The sequence below is a fragment of the Scleropages formosus genome, chromosome 14, assembly GCF_900964775.1.
Source record: "Scleropages formosus chromosome 14, fSclFor1.1, whole genome shotgun sequence".
NCBI classification, from domain to species: Eukaryota; Metazoa; Chordata; class Actinopteri; order Osteoglossiformes; family Osteoglossidae; genus Scleropages; species Scleropages formosus.
In genome coordinates, this window is record NC_041819.1 from 23,377,055 (window position 1) to 23,403,644 (window position 26,590).

At 48.3% G+C, this 26,590-nt stretch overlaps 1 protein-coding gene across 9 annotated transcripts in view; it reads right to left on the reverse strand.

Moving 5' to 3' along the window:
* Positions 1-1,583: 1,583 nt before the first annotated feature.
* LOC108928971 (plakophilin-4-like) overlaps positions 1,584-26,590 on the reverse strand; it is a 60,124-nt gene continuing 35,117 nt past the window's right edge. For 7 of the 9 annotated variants that reach the window (XM_018743196.2, XM_018743199.2, XM_018743194.2 and 4 more), the window contains 17 exons: positions 26,055-26,454; positions 24,008-24,031; positions 21,926-22,126; positions 18,849-19,035; positions 17,211-17,343; positions 16,602-16,815; positions 12,103-12,289; positions 11,050-11,167; positions 10,127-10,318; positions 9,749-9,922; positions 9,463-9,613; positions 8,824-9,016; positions 4,749-4,833; positions 4,466-4,583; positions 4,073-4,204; positions 3,452-3,519; positions 1,584-2,572 (listed from right to left, as the gene is read on the reverse strand). In XM_018743196.2, coding sequence (XP_018598712.2) covers positions 2,336-2,572; positions 3,452-3,519; positions 4,073-4,204; positions 4,466-4,583; positions 4,749-4,833; positions 8,824-9,016; positions 9,463-9,613; positions 9,749-9,922; positions 10,127-10,318; positions 11,050-11,167; positions 12,103-12,289; positions 16,602-16,815; positions 17,211-17,343; positions 18,849-19,035; positions 21,926-22,126; positions 24,008-24,031; positions 26,055-26,454 — 2,814 coding nt within the window. In that variant the 3' untranslated portion in view covers positions 1,584-2,335. The remainder of the gene's footprint in view (positions 2,573-3,451; positions 3,520-4,072; positions 4,205-4,465; positions 4,584-4,748; positions 4,834-8,823; positions 9,017-9,462; positions 9,614-9,748; positions 9,923-10,126; positions 10,319-11,049; positions 11,168-12,102; positions 12,290-16,601; positions 16,816-17,210; positions 17,344-18,848; positions 19,036-21,925; positions 22,127-24,007; positions 24,032-26,054; positions 26,455-26,590) is intronic. The other 2 variants (XM_018743201.2, XM_018743195.2) reach the window with 1 other exon arrangement.

Sequence of the window (26,590 nt, forward strand, 5' to 3'; positions counted from 1 at the left end):
AGATGAGTTTTCAGACTCTTCTTGAATGTAGACAGAGTTTCAGCAGTTCTGAGTGAGAGGGGAAGGTCATGCCACCACATCGGAGCCAGAACTAAGAACCTCCGCACTTTACCTTTTGTTTCAGAATATTTACTATGTATTTATTCATTTAGCTGACACTTTTCTCCAAAGTGACTTACAATGTTAAGGTTACAGTTTTTTTTTTTTTTTTTTTACCCACTTATACAGATGGGTAACTTTTACCAGAACAATTTAGGGTAAGTATACCTTGCTCAAGGGTACAACAGCTGCAGGTAGGGATCAAACCCACAACCTTTGGGTCCAAAGGCAGTAGCTCTAACCACAATGCTACCAGCTATCCTGTATTTCTTGATTCAAGAGCTGTAAGCTACTGTGTCATGACTAAATAGCTTAAATATATTTACAAAAAAGTGAGTTGACAGTACAGTGGGATAGGCTCCAGGCCACTGTGGTCCTGTACTGGACCCCCACTTATTGATAATGGTGCCTTGTTTAGACACAAAGGTGATGGAATGACCCCACCATGGATCCAACCAGTCAGGCTGCTTTGGATCCTCTCCACCTTTCATGTTTCTGGGTCACAGCAAGGTGCTCCTGTTCTGGTACTTGGTCATTAATCAGTGTAAAAAGTGGGAGGAGAAGATTTAAAGGTTGCCTGCTGTTTTCATACCCAAGCCAAGGGTGGCACATGAGCCCATTTCCCATCTACGCTGTCAAAATGGGGCAGCAGAGAAACGCACTGCTTTGCAGTCAAAAGTCACAGGTGTGAATCCAACCCCCTACTGTAATACCCTTGATCAAGGTACTTACCGTGAATTAATACTCAGCTGTATAAATGGATAAATGAGTGTAAGTAGCTTAGAGTGCAAGCCTCACACTTTAAATTGCTTTGAGGAAAAGTGTTTGATAGAGTTCAGGATGTAGATGCTCCACTCTGTATATCAGCTTTGATTACAAAAGTTTATAAATTTTCATACATTCTCCCGTTTAAGTGCATCTTCACTGATCACTGATTTTTTTCCTCTAGGTTTCTGTCACCAAGACAAATTCCTTGTATATGTGAACATACTTGGCAATAAAGCTCGTTCTTCTAAATCACTGATTTTTTCCTCTTTGTAGGCGAGCAAAAGCAACCTGTGTTTTACCCTTCAAGCTGATAGATGGCGATAAAGAGCACCCAAACAGATCAGGAGTGTGGGACCACTGATTCAACTCACTTCCACAGTGAGTACAGCTCATATGGTGTTCCTGGGTGTTTGTGATGAACAAGATGAGGAATGTTACACAAGTATATGGTATTATTCGAACTAGTGTTCCACTGATGTATGGATGACTGACCCATTGTGGTCCCAGTTGTGTTCGTAAGTTGTGGAGCTAGTGCATGACAGACAGGGTTCAATGACCAAGGGGCTGGGGTCGAACACAGGACCACAACGCAGCCACACGGGACAGAGACGGACAGAGGAAAACACTAGCTCTGCCCATGACTGCCGGCATGGCGAGCACCCAGGGATGGAGGGAGCGGGAGCAATGGAGAGAGCAGCAGAACAGGAAGGTCCTTGTGGATGAAACGCTCACATTTATTTCTACTCGTGCACAGAACACGGGAGCGAGGGACACGGGAGAGGAAATGGGAAAGTAAACACCTGTGCGATGTCACAAAAACACTGGCAATTACACTGTTCTTTTTAAAAAACAAGAATGCCACTTTATTACCTTTGGACACTTGAAGTGAACTTTTTTCTTTAAATGGCTCCATATATCTATATATTTCCTTTTAACATGGCACAAGTGTACACCGGCGCTGATGACCCGAACCGGGGGTGGACTTATTCTCTGTATGTACAATGACATGAGGAAAATGTACAGGACTCTGTGACACACACACAGTCTCAATATTACATACAGCAATAAAACACGAGAGGAATCCCACCAGGATCCACTGTACAAACATAGTTATCATCCTCTCCTCTTCACACACGATGCTACAATCCCTTGTGTTCTACATCCCTGCTTCCCGTCTGCTTCTCTACCACAAGCCTTTCTCCACATGACCCACGGCCTTCGGCACACTACTGCTGCTACGGGTTCGACAAAGGAAAAGAAAACGCCTAACTGGGGTGTCCGGTGCAGTCGTCGGACACCCCCCACTGCATGTTCCTCCCTTTCGACTAGGGGAGAAAAAAAAAAAAAACGAAACCACGCGTTCCTCAAACTCCCTCTTTGGCTCACACGCGCTGCTCCTCAGCCTTTGGTCAGGATGCACGAGCGCGTTCGGCTCAGAGAGGAGGGCGGCACTCTCTGCCCTGTGTCTCTAGACCCAGGAGTCAGGGGAGCCCGGGTACTGCTCTGCCCGGTACGAAGGCCTCCGAGTGGTGGAGTAGAAGTCCACGTAATTGGTGTTGGACTTGAGCCCATGCGGCTGCGAGGTGTAGTCCGCTGCGTAGGGCACCGCCTCCTCAAAGTATTGGTCCTCGTAGCCCATGGGGGACTGCAGATGCAGCCTGTAGTTGTCGTAGTTCCTCCTGCTCGGCTCATCGGCGTAGTAGAGCTGAAAGTGCATAGAGAACAGGTCACTAAGTACCGGGAAAAAAAACAATGATGTCAACAAGAATATTGCAATAATATAACCTTCTCCAGTTCTCCTCCGCTTGCTTAGATGACAACACTCTCCCACCAATGACCTTTACACAGAACCCAGAGAGGAATATTAAGGACAAGCACACAAAATCTTCCTATTCAGTGCAAACTGGTCAGCAATTCATCCCGTAAACATGTTCAACATTTATCGTTATCGATCAGCAACAAACACCAGACAGCAGCTGCGAACTGTGGAAACTAGGTAAATGTGGCCCATACCCTTTCTTGTTTTTAGTGCTCTTTACTGCCATCTGTGGGTTCAGTGTATAAACCGCATGTCAAGTTCACTTTGCTACATACCATTGATCATTTATAACTTCAAAGTGCATAATATGATGAGCCAGAGTATGTATTTTGTGGTCACTGAATTAAATTTTTTTGCACGCTCTTCACAGCACTGAACAGTTTCTGTACTTCATACCATATTCCAGTTATCACAGTTAACTATTAGGATAAACTAGCTGGCAGCTGCGGAGAACAAAAAAAAAAAAATGCATAACTCACAAACTGCAAAGACAGGGACCAGTGGCTGCCTGCCATTCCTGGGCATTGACAGGGCCCTGTTTGGTTGTCTCCAGAACAAAACGACCTTTACAATTATGAAAACTGTGCTACAATGTGGAAGGCTATAAAATATTGTGCCACAATTGCTCTCCTTACACAGGAGTCACTGCTGATTTGCACTAAAGAGACTGGCTGAACCAGCTCCCTTCTCAATAACGCAGCCCCTCCCCCCCATCCCACCACCTGCCAGGGATCACGTGATTCTCCATTTGCCATTCTGTCTCACCTGTGCTCTCCGAGTCTCCTCTCTGGAAGGCGAAGAGTAAGAATCTATCAGAAATGGCTTTCCAGACCCTGCGACACAAAGGTTAAACAAAGTGCTGTTAGTGAAAGCAACCTTGCAGAAAAAAATTCCAGGTGGTGCTAAGTGACTGCTGCCCCTGCTTTAGCCATCTTTCAAGGAAGCTCAACCCAGAGAGCTGCTCCACCAGTGATCCCCAGTATAATCAGTTTCATTGTGACTTGGGCCCATGACCCGGCCAATGTCACCCTGATCACCACCCTCCACCCCCACAGTCGTGTGCAGGCGCCTCCATATGGCTGTGGTGCGCCTACCAGCCCCGCCCATTCCTGTGGGCTGCTTTGTGGTGGACGCCCGCTTGGTAGGGTGACACAGGCAGGTCTAGAACTTGGCAGCCTGTGATGGCGACTAAAGCTTCCTGAAAGGAACTGGGGGAGGTTGGGAGGAGGGACACATTCCACTCTCTCCAACAGAACATTGGAGCACATCTGGGGAAAATCAGCGTTCTCTGAAATGTGCAGCTGGGCTGTGCCTGACGGCGTTCAGGAGGAGTTGGGATGTCAAATTGTGGGGAACACAGCTGCATGGAGAGAGTGTGGCGCTTACCTGTGAACGGACTCTTGTGCACATGGTTGTCTTCCTGGTAGTTATAAAATTGCATAGACGAGTGCGCTCTCTGGTAGTTGGAACGGTGCTCTTTGATTCCCAGCATGGCAGGGGAGGAGGTGGCACTGCCAGCTGGACAAAAAGAGAACAGCAGTGGGGGACAGAGGCACACATACAAATATCATTAAAGTAATGCAATGCTGAAATCTTGATAACTTTTGTAAAAAAAAAAAAAAAAAAATAGTAGTTCTGGCAAACAGCCAATCACAGGGCTCTGAGCTCTAATCTGCAAATCTCATTTCCCATGATCCTGAAAGGTGTCTTTTTACCACACCTAGTTACTAATCTGCAAAGACATTTGCCAAAGAAACAAACGTGAATACTGGAACTCACCGGACTGGTTTATGGGAGACATCTGTAGGGAGTTGCTGGGCAGAGTGGGCTGGGACTTGTACCGGTCTCGCTCTAGTGTGGACACCGGGGTAAGGAAGTGGTTCTGGTTCCATCCATCCTGAAACACAGGAGTAAGGAGGAGCCGTTGAACCTCATGCAGGGGATCTCCTGTTTACACAAACTGTGTTTCCACTGAAGCTATTTCAGGTACTTCTTTCGTTGGAGGGTGGCATTACATGAACCACCCCCCACCACCACTTTTATCCACTACGTGCTGCCTCACCTTTTTATAGATGGCACGCAGGTCTCTGTACTGCCACAGAGTGTTCAACACCTGAGCGGCAGCCTTCACCACCTTCATGGAGTACCTGAACCAGAGAAGGGAGGTGGGGAGACACCGCATTTCAGAACCATCATCACTTTCCATTACACGTCTCCTCGTGTCACAAATGGTCCCAGTTAGACTTTCAAAGACATTTTCCAGTTTACATATTTGTGATTACATTTTCATTATTTTATTTTCCAAAATTTCTCTTGTGAAAGAGACCTATGTTTACACACCCAGCCATCCATCCATCTTCCTCCGCTTATCCGGGACCGGGTCGCGGGGGCAGCAGTCCAAGCAGAGCCCCCCCAGACTTCCCTCTCCCTGCACACCTCCTCCAGCTCCTCTGGGGGAACCCCAAGGCGTTCCCAGGACAGCTGGGAGACATAGTCTCTCCAACGTGTCCTGGGTCTGCCCCGAGGCCACCTCCCAGTGGGACATGCCCGGAACACCTCACCAGGGAGGCATCCAGAACAGGTGCCCGAGCCACCTCAACTGGCTCCTCTCGATGCGGAGGAGCAGCGGCTCTACTCCGAGCTCCTCCCGGGTGACTGAGCTCCTCACCCTATCCCTAAGGGTGCCCCCAGCCACTCTGTGGAGGAAACTCATTTCTGCCGCTTCTATCCGCGATCTCATTCTTTCGGTCATGATCCAGAGTTCATGACCATAGGTGAGGGTAGGAACGTAGATCGACCGGTAAATTGAGAGCTTCGCCTTACGACTCAGCTCCTTCACCACAACAGACCAGTACAATGACCGCATTACTGCAGACGTCGCACCGATCCGTCTGTCAACCTGCCGCTTCATTTTTCCCCTCACTCGTGAACAAGACCCCGAGATACTTAAACTCGCTCCCTTAAGTGGAGAACTCCACCCCTAACCCGGAGGGGGCAATCCACCTTTTTCCGACTGAGAACCATGGCCTCGGATTTGGAGGTGCTGATTCTTATCCCCGCCGCTTCGCACTCGGCTGCAAACCTCTCCAGTGCACGCTGTAAGTCTTGATTCGATGCAGCCGACAGGACCACATCGTCGGGAAAAAGCAGAGACGAGATCCTGCGGCCACCAAAACAGACACCCTCCGTTCCCTGGCTGCGCCTAGAAATTCTGTCCATGAAGATAATGAACAGAATCGGTGACAAAGGGCAGCCCTGGCGGAGTCCAACATGCACCAGGAACAGGTCTGACCTACCGCCGGCAATGCCAACCAAGCTCCTGCTCCAGTCATACAGGGAACGAACAGCCCGTAGCAGTGAGCCCTGAACCCCACAATCCCGAAGTACCTCCCACAGGATGCCACGAGGGACACGGTCGAATGCCTTCTCCAGGTCCACAAAACACACATGGACTGGTTGGGCAAACTCCCATGAAACCTCCAACACCCTAATGAGGGTATAGAGCTGGTCCAGTGTTCCACGGCCAGGGCGAAAACCGCACTGCTCCTCCTGAATCCGAGGTTCGACTAACGGTCGGATTCTCCTCTCCAGTACCCCGGCATAGACTTTCCCAGGGAGGCTAAGGAGTGTGATCCCCCTATAGTTGCAACACAATCTCCGGTCCCCCTTCTTAAAAAGAGGGACCACCACCCCGGTCTGCCAGTCCAGAGGCACCATTCCCGAGCTCCACGCAATGCTGCAGAGGCGTGTCAGCCAAGACAGCCCCACAACATCCAGAGACTTGAGAAACTTGGGGCGGATCTCATCCACCCCCGGAGCCTTGCCATCGAGGAGTTTGACTACCTCAGCAACTTCAGCCAGGGTAATGGACGAGTCCCCCTCCGAGTCCCCAGCCTCAGCTTCCTCTACAGAAGGCGTGTCGGAGGGATTGAGGAGATCCTCAAAGTACTCCTTCCACCGCCCGAGGACATCCTCAGTTGAGGTCAGCAGCGTACCACTTCCACTGTAAACAGTGTTGACAGAATACTGCCTCCCCCTTCTTAGTCGCCGGACGGTTTGCCAGAATCTCTTTGAGGCCGACCGAAAGTCTTCCTCCATGGCCTCACTGAACTCCTCCCAGGCCCAAGTTTTTGCTGCGGCGACTGCCAGAGCTGCGTTCCGTCTGGCCCGCCGGTACCCGTCAGCTGCTTCAGGAGTCCCATGAGCCAGCCAAGCCCGATAGAACTCCTCCTTCAGCTTGATGGCATCTCTTACCTCCGGTGTCCACCACCGTGTTCGGGGATTGTCGCCGCGACAGGCATCGAAGACTTTATGGCTGCAGCTCCGAACCGCCGCCCCGACAATGGAAGTGTGGAACATAGTCCAATAGTCCATTCGGACTCAATGTCCCCAGTCTCCCTCGGGACCTGGTTGAAGCTCTGTCGGAGGTGGGCGTTGAAGACCTCTCTGACAGGGGCCTCCGCCAAACGTTCCCAACAGACCCTCACTATGCATTTGGGCCTGCCAGGTCTGTCCAGCTTTTTCCCCCGCCATCGAATCCAACTCACCACCAGGTGGTGATCAGTTGACAGCTCAGCCCCTCTCTTCACCCGAGTGTCCAAGACATATGGCCGAAGATCAGAAGAAACGACTACAAAGTCGATCATCGACCTCCGACCTAGGGTGTCCTGGTGCCAAGTGCACTGATGGACACCCTTATGCATGAACATGGTGTTTGTTATGGACAAACCGTGACTAGCACAGAAATCCAATAACAACTCACCACTCGGGTTCAGATCAGGGAGGCCGTTCCTCCCAATCACGCCCCTCAAGGTGTCACTGTTGCTGCCCACATGGGCGTTAAAGTCCCCCAGTAGAACGACAGAGTCCCCAGTGGGAGCGCTTTCCAGCACACCCCCCAGGGACTCCAAAAAGGCCGGGTACTCTACACTGCCGCTAGGCGCATAAGCATAAACGACAGTGAGAGACCGTTCCCTGACCCGAAGGCGCAGGGAGACGACCCTCTCGTTCACCGGGGTAGACTCCAACACATGGCGGCTGAACTGGGGGGCTATTAATAAGCCCACACCCGCCCGCCGCCTCTCACCCTGGGCAACGCCAGAATAGTGGAGAGTCCACCCTTGGTCGAGAAGAGTGGTTCCAGAACCCAAGCTATGAGTTGAAGTGAGCCCGACTATATCTAGACGGTATCTCTTAACCTACTGCACTAGCTCAGGCTCCTTCCCCGCCAGTGAGGTGACATGTCCCAAAAGCCAGAGTTGGCGCCCGAGGTTTGGGTTGGCCGGGCACTCGGCCCCGACCACCGCCCAAATCACAACGCACCGGCCCTTTACGTCCTCTCCGGCAGGTTGTGAGCCCACCGAAGAGCGGCTCCACGTCTTGGCTTCAGGCTGAGCCCGGCCAGGCCCCGTGGGCATAGACCTGGCCACCAGGCACTCGCATGCGAGCCCTCCCCCACAGGCCTGGCTCCAGGGTGGGGCCCCGGTGACCCCATACCGGGCAAGGTAAATGAGAACCTTGATTTAATCACACCCAGCCAATAAACAATAAAAAATACCAAATAATTATACACAATAAGAATAGAGAGCATCCAAACACAATGAGGAGTGTGGAACTGCCTGAATTCACCTCACTTTTACTGTGTTTACAGCTCATATCTGGTGTTCTTGAGTTGGTGATCAACAAGATGATTATGGCCATTGCACGTGTTCATAGAACAAACTGGTCAACAATAAGTATCAATAGGATGCTGTAGAGAAAACTTATTTTAAGTTTTTAAAATGAGTTTTAACTAATATTGTCTGAAGTTAATAAACAAAGTATTTTTTTTTATATCCATAAACAACATTATTTATTTTCAGAACTTAACCCAGGAATAAATCAAGGTACATCTGTATTATTAACCTTCTATTGACTTCGGCAGCAAAAGTGACTTTAGTCTCAAACAAAAGAAGTTACTATTGATCCCACTTGTGTTCATCAGATGAGAAGCCAGTGTATTCAGAGATTAGTAATAATAATACAGTAGTTAACTATTACTATCATGTTCTTATTTCTTCACCATTAATGCTACTGCTGTTAAGTCTCAGTATGTACTGTGGTAAGTTTCCATTGACCCTGCGGCTGGAGATGCCCACCTGCCGCCCCTGCCCTTGGTGATGTTCACCAGCTTCTCAATCCCACCCGTGTCTGCCAGTGCCTTGGCGTTTTCCATGTTCTTGCTAGTGACTTCATGGAGAGTGCAGCAGACAGCTGCCACTGTCTCGTCCGACAGCAGCGAGGTCCCGCTGCCCGGCAACCTGTTCACCAGGTCCCGCATGGCGTACTTCCCTGTAGGGGAGACAGGGGGTCATGTTTATGGTCGCAGCCCCTTGTCTCCTCCATCTGGACTCAGTGGCACGTGTGGAACATATTACACCACAGAGGTGTTGCGGATGCAGCAGGGTTAGATGGGAGAGCCACCGCAACATAGAATTCCACAAAGACATCTCATCTCCATACCTCACCACACCTCAAGGCAACGGCTGGGGATGTCCTGCTAATTATTATTATTATAATAATAATTCCTGTGTTTAACCACTATGGCACATGCTGAGAGTTCCATATAGGACCCATTTCCCTCCCGTCCCAAAAGTTTCCTAGATCCTTTATCACCTGATCTTAAGACCTTCTAGACCATTATCACCTGCTAGTTTTACATTTACAGTTATCTGACGCTTTTCTAAATGTGACTTACAATGTTAAGGTTAGAATTTAGAGCAATTTATGGTAAGTACCGATGAGCTCCTTGTTGCGGACATCAAGCGCCATGTTCCTGAGCGCCGTGGCAACGGAACACACCACCCTGTCATTGTCCATCCGGAGTAGCTCCACAAGGATGGGCAGACCCTTCTCCTTGCGCACCGCTGCACGGATGTAGGCCGCAAACTGGGGACAGAGAGAAGCACGTGCAGGAGGTGAAGCGGTGGGTTTCTGAACACCAGGAGGCTTATGGGAAATCTGTAAGAGTGCAGCTTATGGGCGACTTGCGGCAGGGAGGGGCAGAACGAGGAATGGACGTACTTTCCAGTTCCCTGCAGAGAGGTTTTGCAATGATCCTGCAGCGCCCTCCAGCGTGGCAGGGTTGGAGCTCTCTGCCAGCAGTGTCAGGTAGGGCTTCACCACGGTCGGGTGCCACAGCATCTCCACTCCCCTTGGTGACTTGGAGAAACCCGGGATGGGGCCCACACCGTCCCACTGGAGGGTAAGGACATACCCACACAAGGGGGATAAGGCATCAGAGTTCAAATAAGCTCCTTCTACCAAAGTCCCCTCTCTTCCACCGGTTCTAATGTATATTTACCATTAAAAATCACTCAAAAGCATGACTGCAGAAGCCCCATCTGAGATCTGAACCAGCAACCATTCAATAAAGGTCATGCGTCCTATCCTCTGTCCCACCTGCTCGTCTGGTGGCGTCTTCTTCTTCTTCCGTCTCCTGCGGCCCCAGCAGCTGGACTCCACCTCCTTGCTGGGCGACTCCCTCCCCAGCAAGCCATCCAGCTCCTGGGTCCCCAGCAGCCCGGACTGGGGCATCTCCAGCTCCAGGCGGTACGAGAGGTTCCGCAGGGTGCAAATGCAGTTCTCCACAATCTGAAAGGGGGCAAATCAGTGGCAATTTGTTAAATATGGAAAAACTTGTTTATGATGGATAATCAACCCAAATGCCATCAGTATCTGTGAAATACCTATTGTTACTAGGCAGCATTATTATTCACCGTCACAAGGCTCCTGGATGACACAAGAGCCTTGGATTAACTACCCATTTGTAAGGGGCCTTGCAATTAGGAAATACCACAGTATTGATGGGACTGTACATGTACTGAACTACTCACAGCAACTGGTCTGTCGAAGAATGACTCACCAAAAAGTTTTTTTTTTTTTTTTTAAAAAAAACATTCACTACTTCTCAGCTAAGTAACAATTCACCACCTTATATTTTTACACTAAGACACAGAGTAATTTACCCATTTAAATAGCTGGGTAATTTTTACTATAACATTTTAGTGTAAGCACCTGGCTTAAGGCTGCAGCAGTAGGAGGGGGATTTGAATGTGGGATGTTTCAAGTACGAAGTAAAGGAACTCTAACCACCACACCACCTGCTGGCCCTACCACTACTATTCATAATGCATCCTATAAGGTACAGCAGATTTTTAAAACCGTATCCTGAAAACAGTGTCTCCAAAAAAGTCTCCCTGAACAACACTCTTGACTGGGACCCGACATGGTGGTGTTGCACCAGTGTAATTTTACTTTTTTTCCTCCCCACCTTTCCTTTACCATTTTTCCCTTTCTTCAGTGGAGGAACCAGAGGCACTTGCCTTGCTGTCGAAGTCTGATGTGCTCACACAGGCCTTGATCACGTAGAGCAGGGAGTCCACAAGGCCCTCGCAACAGCGCATCTGCTTCCGCGCCTCCTCCCCTGCCGAGCTCAGGTTCCTGTGTGGGTCAGGAACAGATTCATTCACACACAAGCACAAAGTTACATGCACGCTCACTCACTGATGTTCACTCTGTTCTTGCTTGTGTGCTGGTCGGTACTGGATGAGGGCTCCATGTCTTTCGGTGTTACACATGCCTAACAACACGTGTCGTTGCGTGATGAGCTGGGGTCACTGCACAGCCACAAGTTAGAGCAACATGGAGGAAAGATGGAGAGCAGGGAGTAGTTGGTTCACGTTGCTGAGATAACTATACCAACAACCTGTAACCACTAAGCTTTCTATAATCCATCCTTAATGCCAGGGTACTTATCAAGGTTAAGTTGAAGATCACAGTGCCCACAAATTACACTGAAAACCACGGTATGGCACTACGGTATCTATCAAGCACCTGAGGGTTAGAGAAAACATATGACTATAACAAAACTCATTCTTTTCACACGACAGCCAGAAACAATGACAATGTCCAACCTGCCAATCAGTTAACCCCTAGAATTAAGGGGTATTTTCACTTGTCTGTCAACTAACATACTATTAAATGCTAAATAAACCTCAACCAGATAATCATAAAACAGTGTGAGATTGCTTGTAAAAAGTAATTCATTAGCTTTGTATAATTTTGAAATGTAAAAGTAAGGAAATAAAAAAAAAAATTACATCTGTGCTGTGAGGGGAGGATGTTACCTGTATAATTGTTACTGTCTCCTTTAGTCCAATATGTGACACTTACAAATCTGGATGTTTGGCTGGAGATGTTAAGGTTAAGCCAAGTGCTGTGGTGCTACAGCATGGGCTCACTGGACATAAAAGTTGAGGTTACAGGTCGCTGCTCTTTAATGCTGCACCTCTTCTCTCCATTGACAGGACCGTGAAAGTGAGGAACCGCAGCGTTTGGCGTATTGAGACGTACACAAGGTGGTGCTGTTGCCGTACCTGAGGCAGCCGCTTGTGTTGCGCAGCACCAGGGAGGAGTGGAACTTGAGCTTATGGTCATCATCGAAGCAGGAGCCGCTGCTCCAGCCGGAGTGCGGGATGACGACTGTGTTGGTGAGTGGGACGAGGGCGTCGCGCACGATCGTCATCTTGACCGCATCGCACGACGACAGGTTCCACAGCACCCCTGCCGACCGGGGGAGATGGTGGGGGAGTCAAGATGTGAACAAGGCCCAGGAGAGAGAGAGCACACATGCACAGGGCACTGACATCAATCACTGAGAGGATTAAATCCCAGGACACAAGCATATGGCACATGGCAAATACAATTAGATTGTGTTTACAAATATTGAGAGTAATGCAATTTCCGCGCTTCGGTAATCGAATGTTTTCCATCATTTTGTAAACGGTCTCTTCACGCCACTCCGTGTTTGACAGGTGCGGTAATGCGTCACAGCGACCACTGCTGCAGCTGGAGGGTGAAGCAAGTGGATCTTCAACAGTCCATTTTGAGCTTTGAACCTGCAGCACCTGAGCTCAGTCGGGAGACAATTGGTGTTCTACGCGTGTTCAGTGAGTCGCTTCAACTCAAAACAGCTGTGAGCATCCTGAATCCCGCAATATTGGGTTTTTATACCGATTTACCCATTTATGCAACAGGGTATTTCTTCACTGTAAAGGTTTGGGGAAAAGTACCCTGACCAAGGGTACTACACAGCAGGGGTGGAATTCAAAACCTGAGTCCTCCGACTGCAAGGTGAAGTGAGAGAGAAATGGCAAAAAACAAAGGATCAAAACAACAGGAGACATTTTTCAGGAATTCAAATATTGTAGAGTCGTGCGGCACGTAAGCAGTCAGATGGTCACTCCTGCGAACAAGTCATCCACTCATGAGAAAGCGGACACACACACACACACACACAAAGCAGCAGAGTTAGCACACTAGTCGAAATGACTGACTCCATAGAGCTGAGAGGAGGTACAGGGACTGAACGAGGCAGACAGCTCCCACAGGTCTGTCCCCATGAGGAAACTGCTGTCCCTGGTCCACCCCAGCCCCACCTCTCCCCCATTCAATTAGGGTTATTGTGATCATTAATAGGCCTCACTGGAACTCAATTATGCATCTCCGTGGGTTGGAGCATTAACGAGAGCTGCGATTAACATGCATTCCCGTGTTTGACATGTGGGCAACGGCTCAGACTGCCCCCACCAGCGCTGGCCCTTTATGGTGCGGTTGTGTGAAATACACTCCCACTGGGAGTCCACAGTCAAAAGCATTTACACAGATAAGGTTTGTATTAGTGACTTTGCTGAATCCACAGCAACACCCCCACCTTCCTGTGCCACGTAAAACTACTGAAGCTGAAACAGGAGAAAGGGAAGAGATGCGAGATCTGCATGCTGAGGAAGGGTGGCACAAAGCCCTGCGACCACAGCCTGATGCTCCCAGCGCTCCTGGCACCCGCTGCTATGCAGCAACGCCTCCTGGATACTGCCAACAGCTGATACGGAATGAGAGAGCGGCACCGCGTGCTTCGCTCCTTTGGAGAGGAAGATGGTGGCAATCGCAGTTACCTGGGTGATTTGGGAAAACAGACCTGGAGTCTGTTACACTGGCGCACACACAAACACACACAGGATATGAAATGAGCCCCGCAATGAAAAATGGAGAGTGCCTGAAGAGGAGAGGAAGGTGCAAACATGACAACTGTGACTCCCTCCTTGGGCTGCAGAGGGCAGAGCTGAGCAGTAATGGTCTGAAGACGGGACCATTTTACTCCCAGAGATGTGGCTGACCAATGGCAACGTGGCTCAAGACTTGTTTCATGGCCACCAGTCGGGGCAGGACTTGGACTGTGTGCTGCGGGACATCAACAAGTGTGTCTGAAGAGACTTCCTGTAGCCACTGTCACTGCGATGGCAGAAAACTCATTTTCTGAAACTCTGCATATTACAAATGGTAGGGGGCATGGTCATTAAGGAAATGGACTCAGCAGGTTCAGCTCCTGGGGAGGCACTGGTGGTGTATGCTTGAGAGGTTTTTAAATTAAAATAAAAATGTACAGATGCACAAAGGGCTACAGAACTGTGGGCATTTACAGCTGCACACATCACACTGGATACAGCAATGTGCTGAACAAATATTAAGTTGTTTTCTAGTGAATTAAATGGGTTGTTGCAATGAGAGGATGCCAAGTACACGTTTCATCTAATTCATCACCATATAGTTACATGTTCAGCGTAAATACCTCAAGATGGCTGCGCTGGAGGAACATTTTAATTATTAAGATTAATTGAGATCAACTGCATCGACTGCGAGACTACAGGATGTGGGCGGCTCACGTAATAAAAAAACTGGCGCCTAATGAGGTTTTCTGAGGCTGTGGCTGACAGCATGGGGTACTATTCCTGCGCTGGTTAGAGATGATGGAAAGCCGAACAGGAGGTGCTGCTGCCCGTGGACACCATGAATTTCATCTGGGAAACTAACCCAACCGCCACCATCACGTGCAGGTGGTGTAGTGTTCAGAGCCACCACCTTGCTACCCAAAAATCTTGGTTCAAATCCCTCAACTGCGGTACTAAAAATGAGCCAGCTGTATAAATAGGTAAATCAGTGCAGGTAGCTTAGCATACAAACTGGCATTGTAAGTCAGCTTTGAGAAAAGCATGAGAAAAGCAGTTAATATTATAAACGAGGGTCATGGAAGCCTGAAAATGTGACTCGGAGGAGGACTGGTTGGTGCTCGCATCAACAATTAGACTGGGGAAATTAAACAACCAAAAAAATTAAAATAAATCAACCACAGCAGTGGTTCTGGAAGCAGGGAATGAAGTGGTTTGGATTTGTGTGACCTGCTGTGTCTGTGGCAGCTGATGGAGCTCAGAGGTAGTTTGTGACAGGAACGTGGGAGGGTCGTGATCTCTCCGTCACAGGATTCCTGGTGTCACCCAAAAGCAACAGACCCGACTCTGGCAGTGCCACAACACACACCTAGTAACACCGTTGAGTGATTCTGCAGAAACACACACACACACACACACACACACACACTGGGGCGATGGAGGCCCTTTAAACCTCTTGCCTTAAACAAACATCCCCTTTTGGCTCCAAAAAGAAAAGAGATTAAGAAAATGTGCTGACTGTTCGCTCCTACAATATATCGCCCCCAGATGACATGTGACTAATGGCCTTCACTAATTGTTCAAAATTCTGATAATTACTCTTCTCATTGTATGACCAGCGATGCCACACACGGTGTGATTTGCTGGGGGTGCATGCAACACGTCACCAGTCTATGCCGGGACTGCCTCTACCAGAGTAAAACCATGCAAACTGAATTCTAGGAGGAGTATGGAGAGCTCTGTGCTCCTTCTGCTCATGGAACACACCTGAGCAAACTACTATTTTGAACCGGTGACTGTGGAGTGAGATTAGGGGACCCCGATTACAGAAACGACTCCAACTGAGAACCAGAATGTGGCGGAGCAGTTAAATCCATCATATTCCACTAGAAGGACAAACACTGAAATTCCCTCTCCTGCTGCAGTGCCCTTGATCAAGGTACTCACTCTGAATTGACAGTCAAAATTACCCTGCTTTAATAACTAGACCATATGCTGCTGTATAGTCCAAATTCCAGGACGGAAGCAAACATGGGATGCTTAGCTCACGAATGGTATCATTCAGAACATCATAAACATCCTCATCTGCGCATCTTTAACGTTGACGTGTGTGTGTGTGTGTGTGTGTGTGTGTGTTCGTTCACTGTGCAGCTCTCACGCTGGAGAATCACAAAAGCCAAGAGGGAAGCAGATAAAACTCGTTCTACTTTGGACAATCGCTGTCATTGTGAGGACTTAATGAAAATGCTGGTTGATGTAATAAAGAGCAACGTCTTGGAGAAGCCAGCCCTGGTGCCTTGTAAAGTTCAACCCGTCGATGAGGCTTCACTAGTTCTGTCCTTTGCTGTCCTTCTGTCCTACTTCTGTCCTTTGCAGTGGGTTCAGGGAGGTTCATGAGAGGCGATGTGGCTCCGCAAGGTGCTGGACTCCTCTGGTTTTCATCACTCACCATTCTAGATTTGTTCTGCTTTGCCGAGATGCTGAGGACTCAGTAAACTACTACTACTACTACTACTACTACTACTGGATTTAGAGACACAGAGGTCGGAGTATCTGTTTCTGAAGGGTGACTGGAGAGCCTCTGGACATTGTTGATGCGGTTGACCATTTGACCAATGCCCAAAGGTGACCGCCCAGAAAGACGGAGCCCAACAGGCTTGAATTGAGCACATATCCCCAACTCTGAAAGCTCACCACACTTCGGTTCCTCCTGAAACCGTGACCTTTATTTGAATAGGTGGGCAGAACAGAATTATGCATGATGGGGGAAACAATGTAATTTCCTCGACTATTTCTGGGACATAGACGCTCTGGTCCTCTCACTACGAGCGGGGAAGGTGGCTGATGAGCAGACGGATGGCTATACACACCGGTGACGAGCTCCCGCACCTCCGCGTCAACCGTCCTCCTCAGTAGTCGCAGGAGTGCCGGGATACCGCCAGCATTGCGCACAGCAACCTTGTTATCGTCCGTGGCCTTGCCGTAGACTAGATTGCGCAGTGCTCCGCACGTGTTCTTCTGGACGTCCAGCACTTTGTGGTCCAGCAAGTCCACCAGGTGCTGGATTCCCCCGAGGCGACACACCTGAGGACGGCCAGAGATTACAAACTAGAATCCATCTAAATAAACAAACAAACAAACACAAAGCAGGAGCTGCTGTACCCCTAAATATACAGTGGGACTGACATATGGAAAGCCAACCATGAAGTATGCTGGTCTTTTTCCAAAAGAACATCAGAACAAGAAACAGTTTTAAGTCTTCAAGGTCATTGTAAAGACGAGACTGCAGTATAAACATGTCCCAGTGTGAGGACCCCCAGGTCCACCATAAAGCTGGTTAAAGCTCCACCTTCATCCCCTTCCTACCCTGGAGTGCTTCCCCACTAAGTAAACTCAGCCACTTTTGTTACAGACTCCATGTTCCCTGCAGATGAAGCTTGACAAGGTGTACAACAGCAGCATTCTGGGAACCACCGCACCTCGGCCTTCACCCTGTTGTCTCCGTAGCACAGATGCTGGAGGTAGGCGGCAGCGTTGGCCTGCACCGATGGGAACTGGTGCTGCAACATGTGGATGACCTCAGGCAGCTCGGGGTCTCGCCAGCCAAACTCCCTAAAAGAGAGGCGAAAAGATGAAGGCGGACACTCAGGACATCGCCACGCTTTACAGCCCATTCATCTGCACCTCCGATTAGTGCTGATCCAGTCCATTCCTGCACTACGGCCTATTTTTTGCCCGCTATGCAGATTTATTTCAGCTCACACAGTTTAATGTGGAGTGTGCAGGAAATGCCCTATATTCCTTTTGACAATTACTGTCATCATAAGGCCTGCATGAAATAGTGCCTTTATTTCATAAAAAGCAATTTCCTGGATAAAGAAACCCTCTCCCTCCGACTGCTGCAATAAAGCACTAAGACACGACTTCGGAGAGCACACTTCACTTCTGTTTAAAACTTGGCCACATTTCCTATAAGAACCAAATAAAAACTGCACTAGCAGGAATTAAACATAAAAACAAACCCCGCTGCGGGTAACTATAGAAATAATACCTGCTTTAAACTCAACTGTTTAAACGAGAAACACCAGGGCTTGTGTGACCTTCAGAGAAGGGTGTGTGTGTGTGTGTGTGTGTCTCTCTCTCTCAGGTTGGGACTGCAGACCTCGCAACGACAGCAGTGAAGAAAGGGGCTTTTTCTGTAAATTAGGCCCCGGTCCTTAAACCTGAGCCACGTTGCCGGCTGTGTCAATCCATTCCTCTCACCCCAAGGAGCCGGTGCAGGATTACCTTCCATAGACGATGGGATGAAACCCTGCTGCTGCGGATTATGAAGGTGATTAGCGCATTATAGCCCTCCAGCCCCATAGAGGGCGCACAGAGGGGGATAAGGAAGGATTATTGTCTCCATACATCTGAGCCCTCTTTTCCTACATCTACAGCAATTGAAGAGCATGAACACGCTAAAGCACCAGGAAGTGGAGGGACAGAGGCAGGTGTGACTGATTTTACGCACGGTGAACGCCACTCGGCCCACCTCGTTTTCTACGCGGGGTACGGAATCAAATGTTTGTCCAGTGCGATTTTGGTGCTGGAAGGCTGCAGGTTTGAGTTTCAGAAAAATTGCCTGACACTTCAGTAAAGATCTTACACAGGAACAGGCCAGGTGTAGATAAGTACTGGTTCCTTGGATTATCAACAATCGGGATATGGATTTTCAAAGCATTAATTTGTAATTCCACTTAATTCACTCTGTTACTTTCTTAAATATCTGTTGGGAGAAAGAATGCGACCCGTGTTTACCCTCTGAGCAAAAACATGGTAAAGTGCACCCAAATAGGAGTGTGGGACCACCTTAACTCACTTCCCTAGTGTTACAGCTCGTGTGTAATGTTCCTGGGTGTTGGTCTCATGAATTTTAATTCTAGCTCAAAGTTAATAAAAATAAACAATTCAAACATTAATAAAGAAAGACTTTATTATAACTATTTCCAATATTTTTTAGGAACCTAACCTGTAAATAAATCCAGGGATTCCCTTATGAGTAATATTCATTTTTTGATTTTTAGAGTACATTTAGTGGTGGCGGCACTGGTTTGGACAGGTGAGCTGGGAAGTACCTGGGATCCTTCTGGATGCTGTCTATGGAGGGCGACCGTGTGGCTGTGGCGTAGCTGGCTTCGGCAGGCCGGTACTGCGCAGTGCGGTACGGTTCGGCATAGCCGCTCGTTGAACTCATGGCATAGCTACCACGCTGATACCGGGAACTGCCCCGCAGACTGGAGCCCCTCTGCAGGTTGCCCATGCCTGGAACAGAAGCACAGAGCAAAGAGCAGCGAGCTGCAGTTAGAGGAAATGATATCCCGGGCCCCCTCCTCTGTGTCGGTGAGTAAATGGTTAATTTGGGTGGCTGAAGGCGCCCAATAGATCGGCAGCTCAGCTCTTTCACTGATGCAGCAGTTTCCGTCGACCTGGAATCCATTAGCCTTGTGGGTAGAACCAAAGTCCCACGATTCCAGAGTAAACAAGCCACATTCTTCCTGGAACCGTTTTGGGTTTGGTTTTTATGGGGGGGGGGTGGCATTTGGGAGACCCGGCTTGTAGTTGGCTCACGCTACGCTCTCACCGAAGCAGAAAAATGTTTGTTCTTCCTCCCGTGTCTGGTGGCATTCGACAGCGATGGGGGAGCCAACCGCAGGCACCCAGCAGTACGAGTTCATCAGTCCGTTCATCTGTATCACCTTTAACGGCTATATTTATTCATTTACCACTTTCTCCACAGCAAATTACTGTAATTACTGGGTGGTATTTAGCTCACACCTTTATCCAAGGTGACTTGCATTGCTAGATATGCTGCAATAAACTCCCTATAATCAATCAATCCATCTATACACCACAGCACTGTAACACACACCTGATCTGGATTCAGTACTGAGAGACCCCACTGAATGGAACATCACCACCATCACAAATTGAGCCGGTAACTAAATTAACCCCTTCTTCGTACATCACTGCCAGAAACCCCCAAATTAATTTAGGTGTTAGTCTTTAAAAAAAAAAAAAAAAAAAAAAATGGAATGGTAAGCAAACAGTGTGGTGTAAGTTTGTTTCTTTTAGAAGGAGTAAATTTTCATAAACACTTATGTACAATAAATGTTGTTACAGTGCCATAACCCTTAAGGTTAATACAGCTCACGTTTACACTCGGTTTTTGTGTTTTCGCATTTTGTCAATCATTCTGTTCCTGTGTTACCTGTAACTCCACTGTGACTCCTTTACTGCACAATGTTGCCATGTTTCATTCAGTCTTAAGAGTCTGGACGGGTTTCCAGCTCTCCTCAAACCACTGAGAGCTCAGAAAGTGCAGCAGGAAGTACAGTGGTCACAGCTGTCACCATGCAACTGAAGGCACCAGGACCCCCACTCCTGCTGTCGTACCCTTGGTCAAAGTACTTACCCTGAATTGATGCAGTAAAAACTACCCAGCGTAGGTATAGATTAATAATTTTACGTAGCTTAGTGCATAAACCTATAAACACCAGGAGGACGTCAGCTAACGGTGCATAATAATAATTATAACTTGCTGAAGCAAAAGCCCTTTTTTGGTCAATTGGATTTGAGCATGTTCGGAGCTCCTAGAACAGAACTTCTGTATTAAAATATTTTGTATTTGACAAATATACTTGCATAGCGAATGATCAATGAGATATTCTATTTTCTCCAAGAAAGGCTCAGCTCACATGTACTGTAACCCAAACAGTTGAAAGCCCAATAAGTGCAAGTCTATCAGCCGTGAGGCAGAATGATACACGGCCCGACGTGCTCAAACGACAGCAATAATTTATAACACAAACACTTTTAGAATGAAGGGAACAGCCAACAAACAAAGCGAACATGAACAGTGGACGCGTCGGTCGTCTCATCTCCGGGGCCCTTTGATCAACGTCATGTTGAAATGTGAAACATCGGTAAGATCGCTGTATGAGAGACCAGTCTTTGCATTTTCTCCATCGTCTCCAGTTACCTCCCCTCAAAGAGCAACCAGTCCCTCGTCCAATGAATGGCTCATCACGATGCCCTCCTTATTCACTCACCTCCTTCCTCAAGATATCAATATTTTCGTTTAGCATAACAAATAATTTACTTTGAAGACGCTTTTTTCCTCCATCTTGCAGTTGGTAGAATGTCAGAAAGGAGTTCAGAGTAAAAGGCAATTAAATTTTAATTTCACAGCATAAAGAAGGGAGCTTGGGAATCAAATTGGATTTTTTATTCCCTTAACGAAGAGCGGTTTTGAAAAGGCCCGAGCAGCCCTGCTCCTCTCACATCGGAGCCCAGAGCCAAGGCATCTCGTGCACTCGACAGCGAGAGCCACACCGCACTAAACATCAATGCGATTTATTACCGCCCTTATCTGACGGCGTGAATCTTGCACCCGTGCTTTGCTCTTGTGGGAGAAAAGGCACCGGGCCACTCGGAGGCGGGGAGCAATGCAGTCAGAATTTTAAAATCCTCGAATCTTCTCGAACCACATCCGTCCGCTCCCCCCAGTCCCCATCCGTCTCTGCCTTATTATGGTGACACTCCAGTAATTGACTTTTTTTTCCCCTCCTGTTGCACCTTTCATTGTCTGGTCTCCTCTCTTCCTCCTAGCCTGGCACCTCCTACTGATGGAGAAGCCAGGAGAGCTCTGTGTCAGAGAACAAGATGGACCAAGGAGAGCTGGGGGGAAGATGTCTCTGGAGTGTGTACCTGCTTTTGGGGACGGGACACCTGAGGAGAATCGAACTGGCCTTCCTCCAGACATGACCCAGAGCATGGGGGGCATATCGACCTCACCAGGGTTTAGAAGCTTCCTGGTTTTCGCTGTGTTCTCTCCCATGTTCAATGGTTCCCTACCTGAGGCCCATAGGCTGGGTTACTAGTTATAACAAAATGCCTCACCTCCTCAAACTCCTTCACCAAATCAGTTTTGTGTGCATGTGGGGGGGCTCAAGAATACAGAAATGAGATACTTAAATGATTTTGATGGTTTGGACTCTGCCCACTATACCACCAGTAGTACTGTACACTATCTCCTCAAGATTTCTGAGCAAGAAAATGCTTTGCTGCCTTCTACCATACCTGCAACAGTGAACAAGGTCTATTAATGCAAGTGAATGTTGAGCACTGAGGTGCAGCAGAGCACAGTGCTTACCTGACACCGTCCTGTAGATGGCGCTCTGCGAGCTGTGGTTGAGGTCTACAGTTGCACGGCTTGGACTGTGGTACAGGGGGCTCTGAAAGGTCTGGTCCTCGTAGATGGGCATGATGTGGCGCTCGGGAGACATGGCCGCATGCAGGTCTGGTCCCAGCCGGCTGTGCTGGCTGTGCTGACTGGCGTAGGAGCTCCGAAGCCCTGCAGAAAGCGTTGCGGGTTCGGGGTCACATTGGGACACACTAGCGTCCCCTTGCTCACCCTCTGCATCAACACCAACCCAAAACAGAGGGCTACAACTGCATGGACAACAGCAGAATTCCAGATACTCTGGGTAGGGGGGAATGAAAAGGAGAAAAAAAAAAACCCCAAAGGCATGTGTGTATTTTTTCTGGTTTATAAATTTAATGCAGATTTTAAATACCAACAATGTAATTTCCACGAAAACAATGAGTGAAAACGCCTTCCAACTGTCCAGTCCCTCCCAGGCACACATACGGACAACCACTTGGGGTTCTCATTGGCTACGGAGACTGGGTCTGGTGGGTCAGTGTAACCAGGCCACTGGAACAGTGTTGTTCCCACAAACGCAACACAGCAGGGTGGCCTGGGGTTGGGACCGGGGGACACACTGGCTCCAACGCCCAACGTGCCCTCGCACTGACACTTATAAACAAAATGCTTTGCTTCAACTGTAAACCAACAAAGGCAGTGATGGATGTAATCTTGGAGATGTCAGTGTATCCTGGGGAAGCTGAGCGAAAGCCAAGGAGAGACGAGTCGCCCAGAACCCATGCTGCAGTCCTGCGACAGGGACGAGAGTGTGCTGGTGGGAGGTCCTGCCTGGCCAGGACTTTCTAAGAATTTCTACAGCCACAATGTGAATGCCTTTTCCCTCTTGCAGCCAATGCCTTCGCAAAGCAATTTGCTTGCCAAAGTGAGTCTCTCTCCTCACTGAAATTCAGACTCTATTGAAGTGGGAAAAGCAGCAGAAAATTATCTTTCATGGCGAAAAAAGAAAAAAAGCAGTGAAAAATGGAGGGTGAACGGGATGAGGTCAGCAGACTGTACTAGAAAGTATAGTGTGCCCCCAGACTGGACCCCTGCACCGTTGCGCTCTCATCTTGTGCCTGGGATGAAACAGTCCTGGTTTCTATGGAAACGCACAGTTCTCGTGATGCTTGTTGGGACTGAAACAGTGTTAGCAGCACCTGAGTGTGTGACTCACCTAAGATCCCTGACTAAGTTTCCTTCCTCAAGGGTTTTATTGACGGACTCTCAATGACAACTGTGATATGTGAATCAGAGAGCAGAAGAACCAGGTGGTTTTATTATTATTACTATTATTTTTATTACTACTATTATTATTATTATTACTACTGTAAGAAAGCACGGACCAGGACAGCCCTTATCTTGCTGGCGCCTCCTCTGGCTGCAAAGACACCACTTGAAGAAACATGCCCTTTAAAATCATCTTATCGTCCAATTTTCAATGTCAAGAGTGCAACTCCAACCAATTACTGAACAAAGTTGGGTAGGAAACCTTGCGGGTAGAGGGCAGGGCGATGTCTCGGGTCGGTGCTACGGTTCACATCACATTTCTGATGAGTCGATACCAATGTCAGTGTCAGACTGCGACTCTTAGTACCATTACAGAGGAAAACTCAGAGGAGCTGAGCTTACAGCACCTGTGCGGCTAATTAAACACGACAGGAAAATGACTATCTGAATCACGCAGTATGTTATTTTCTCCACAGACACCTCTGCATCTCGCAACAAGCCTTTGGGTTTTTTTTGCCATTTCATGTTGGTTTAAGGAACAAAGCCCAAGGATGAGGAAATGTACCCTTAATTACTGATCAGCACTGAAAAACACCGGACACTGGGAGTTTACCGTAGGAGAACATGTTCATGCAGGTAAACATGCCCTTCGAGCTGTATAAACAATGGATGTGCACACACACAGAGATCCACACAGACACACATGCTGACATGCAGATACACAAAAGAGTGCAAATAAAAAAAAAAGCACTCGTACACATCCATAAAGACAAAAGCAAACAAACATGACGAAGATGTCACCTTGTACTTCATCTATCAGAGCGTCTGAAAGGTTCCGCAGGCAGCAGAGGGAAAGTCAACACAATATTTTGAGCAGAGAGCCCATCGAAAGGCTCGTTGGCAATGAAAGACTTTCCTGAGGTGCCCCAGACGTGTCCAAGACTGGAGCTTCACAACTTTATAACAAAAGTCCAGTTTCATACACACTGGTGGGTGGGCCTACTTAAGCCTTGGGTTGCAAAAAGTTAAAATCCAGCAGGCTAATTATTAAATCACCCAAAAAAGTAAACGATGCTGCAGCAGAAATCCCAATTAGGCTAATAATCCAATTCCCCGGCCCAGAAGCACACTCCGACATCCTGCTCCAGCAGGCTGTTTCCTCCGTTACAGCGCCAGACACTTCAAAAGATCTAATTATTAGCCCTCAGACTTAAGACATAAAATAATGAATGTAATGTGTAAGCTAAACTGTTAGTCACTACATCGCAAAAAAAAAATCCCAGCAGGAGAGAACAGTCTCTTTACTTTGTGCTCAACAAGTTGTAAACGTGTGTTTGGAAGCCGGCTGAGAGCGTTAGATTAAAGCTCGCCTCCTCTGCGCTAATAAACCCAAAGCTCTCTCTGCCTGACGTTAGTGGGAGAGAGTTGTGTGTAATAGCCTCCAGTGAAGAACGCCTTTTCATGTTGGCTTGCGCAGCATCGGAGGCCCAGGTTACCCGACTGATTTGTAGTACAAAACCCACCTCAAGGAAACATGACTAAACTGCACATTTTCTGTTGCTTGTGGTTTTTGTTACCCCCCCCCCATCAAAGGCTGTAGATTTCCATTCTGTAAGTAGAATTTGAAGAGGAAGAGAGAGTGGGGGGGGGAAAAAAAAAAAAAAAAAAAAAAAAAAAAAAAAAAAAAACATATATAGCCCCAAAGAAAACCACAGGATGCTCTTATGACGAGGCGTACGGAGCGCCAGGATGCAGCTGGAAGCAATACTGAGAAGACGGATCAGCGGCATCCCGCGTGTATCATCCATGAGCTTTAGGAACTGCAGCGGAGTGCTGGTGGAGCGCCAAGATGCCGCCGAGCCACGAACCAAGGGGCAGGATTACAGGGTGACGTGAAGCAACAAATCAGACGGTGGCATCACACAAAGACACAAAAATCACCCATCACACAGCATCTTTAACAAAAAGACATGACAGAAGCCCCATTTATATGATGCTGAAACCTTCTCAGCGTCATTATTAACCATTAGTTAATAGTAATCTGTTACTTTTTATTTGTAACGCCCTGCTCCATGGTGACTTGCATTTTCAGGGTGATTTACACATTTATGCAGCTGTATGATTTTTACAGTATCAATTCAAGCAGGATACTGAAGGGTACAACTGCAGGAGTGGGCATTCAATCCTGTTTCCTTCAGCTGAAAGGTGACACCAACTACGCCACTTTGGTTTCTTCAATTTGGTAAGCGCAAAAAGCCTTGATCATTCTGCAAGTTTTTTAAAATACACTTAATATCCAAAAGTATTTATAATTGGGACTCTCCACTACCTCTAAGACCTGTTCACATCACAGAGAAATGTAACTTTTTGGCCCCGGAGTGGTTTTGCCATTCAGACGTGACCGTGCCCGAAAATAGCAGTATGAGGACGCGTGGTTTTGCCCCAGCCCCACTCCTGCTTCAAGACGCCGCCCCTGTTCTGCATCCCGCGGACAGTGGTTTTACTGGCTTGCCATCTGCCAGCGGAAAGGCTGAAGCGTGGGTCTGAGGGAGTGACACACAGCATCCCTTGTGCGCTTCCTGAAGGAGGACAGCCGCACTTCTGTGTGAAGAAACATCAGCCAGGGTGAGCAGAGGGCCTCATCTCGACCACCATCAACATTAGTTTGGTCCGTAGCGAGTACTTCTATTCAAGGTGCGTTAAGAGCTTAAATATCATCTTATGCTAAGACCCACTTCTACGAATCCATCAAGGCCTAGTAACTCTCTCCACTTCACTAACCGCACTGATACCAGAGAGCACAGTGCCCCCCTCCCCCCCGGTACAGCATCAGTTCCACGGCACTGACCTGCAAGGCTGTCTGGCCGGGGCAGGATCATCCTGTCATAGATGTCATAGGCGGGTTGACTGTATAGGTCGGTATCAAAGCGAGGTGCCGGACCATAGTGCTGCGGTACAGCGGCCATGCCGGTCCGAGAGGCTTGGTGGGGCGAGGTGTTGCGGCGGGATGTGCCAGGCGATTCGGCAGTCTGTGCTGCGTAGGGAGAGCCGGTGCGTGGACCGGCTGGCAGTGTGCTGCTCGAGTAGATGGCCGACAGGGCCTTGGGCTCTGCCAGGGACATGGGGCCGCGAAGGGAGGCCCGCGATGGGGAAAAGCCACTGCCATAGCCGGGAGACTGCGTGCGGGATGGCACCGAACACACTCTTCTCATGGCCCGGCCTGGAGCTGCTGGGAGAGTCATGGGGGCCTTGGCACAGGAGGAAGACAGGAAAGAGGGAAAATTATTATTTTTTTTTTTATTTTTAAATTAAACTTCTGCAATTATGTTATCCAACATTAATTACATAAATCCCATTTCTTTCATTCCTTTGACCACAGTGAAT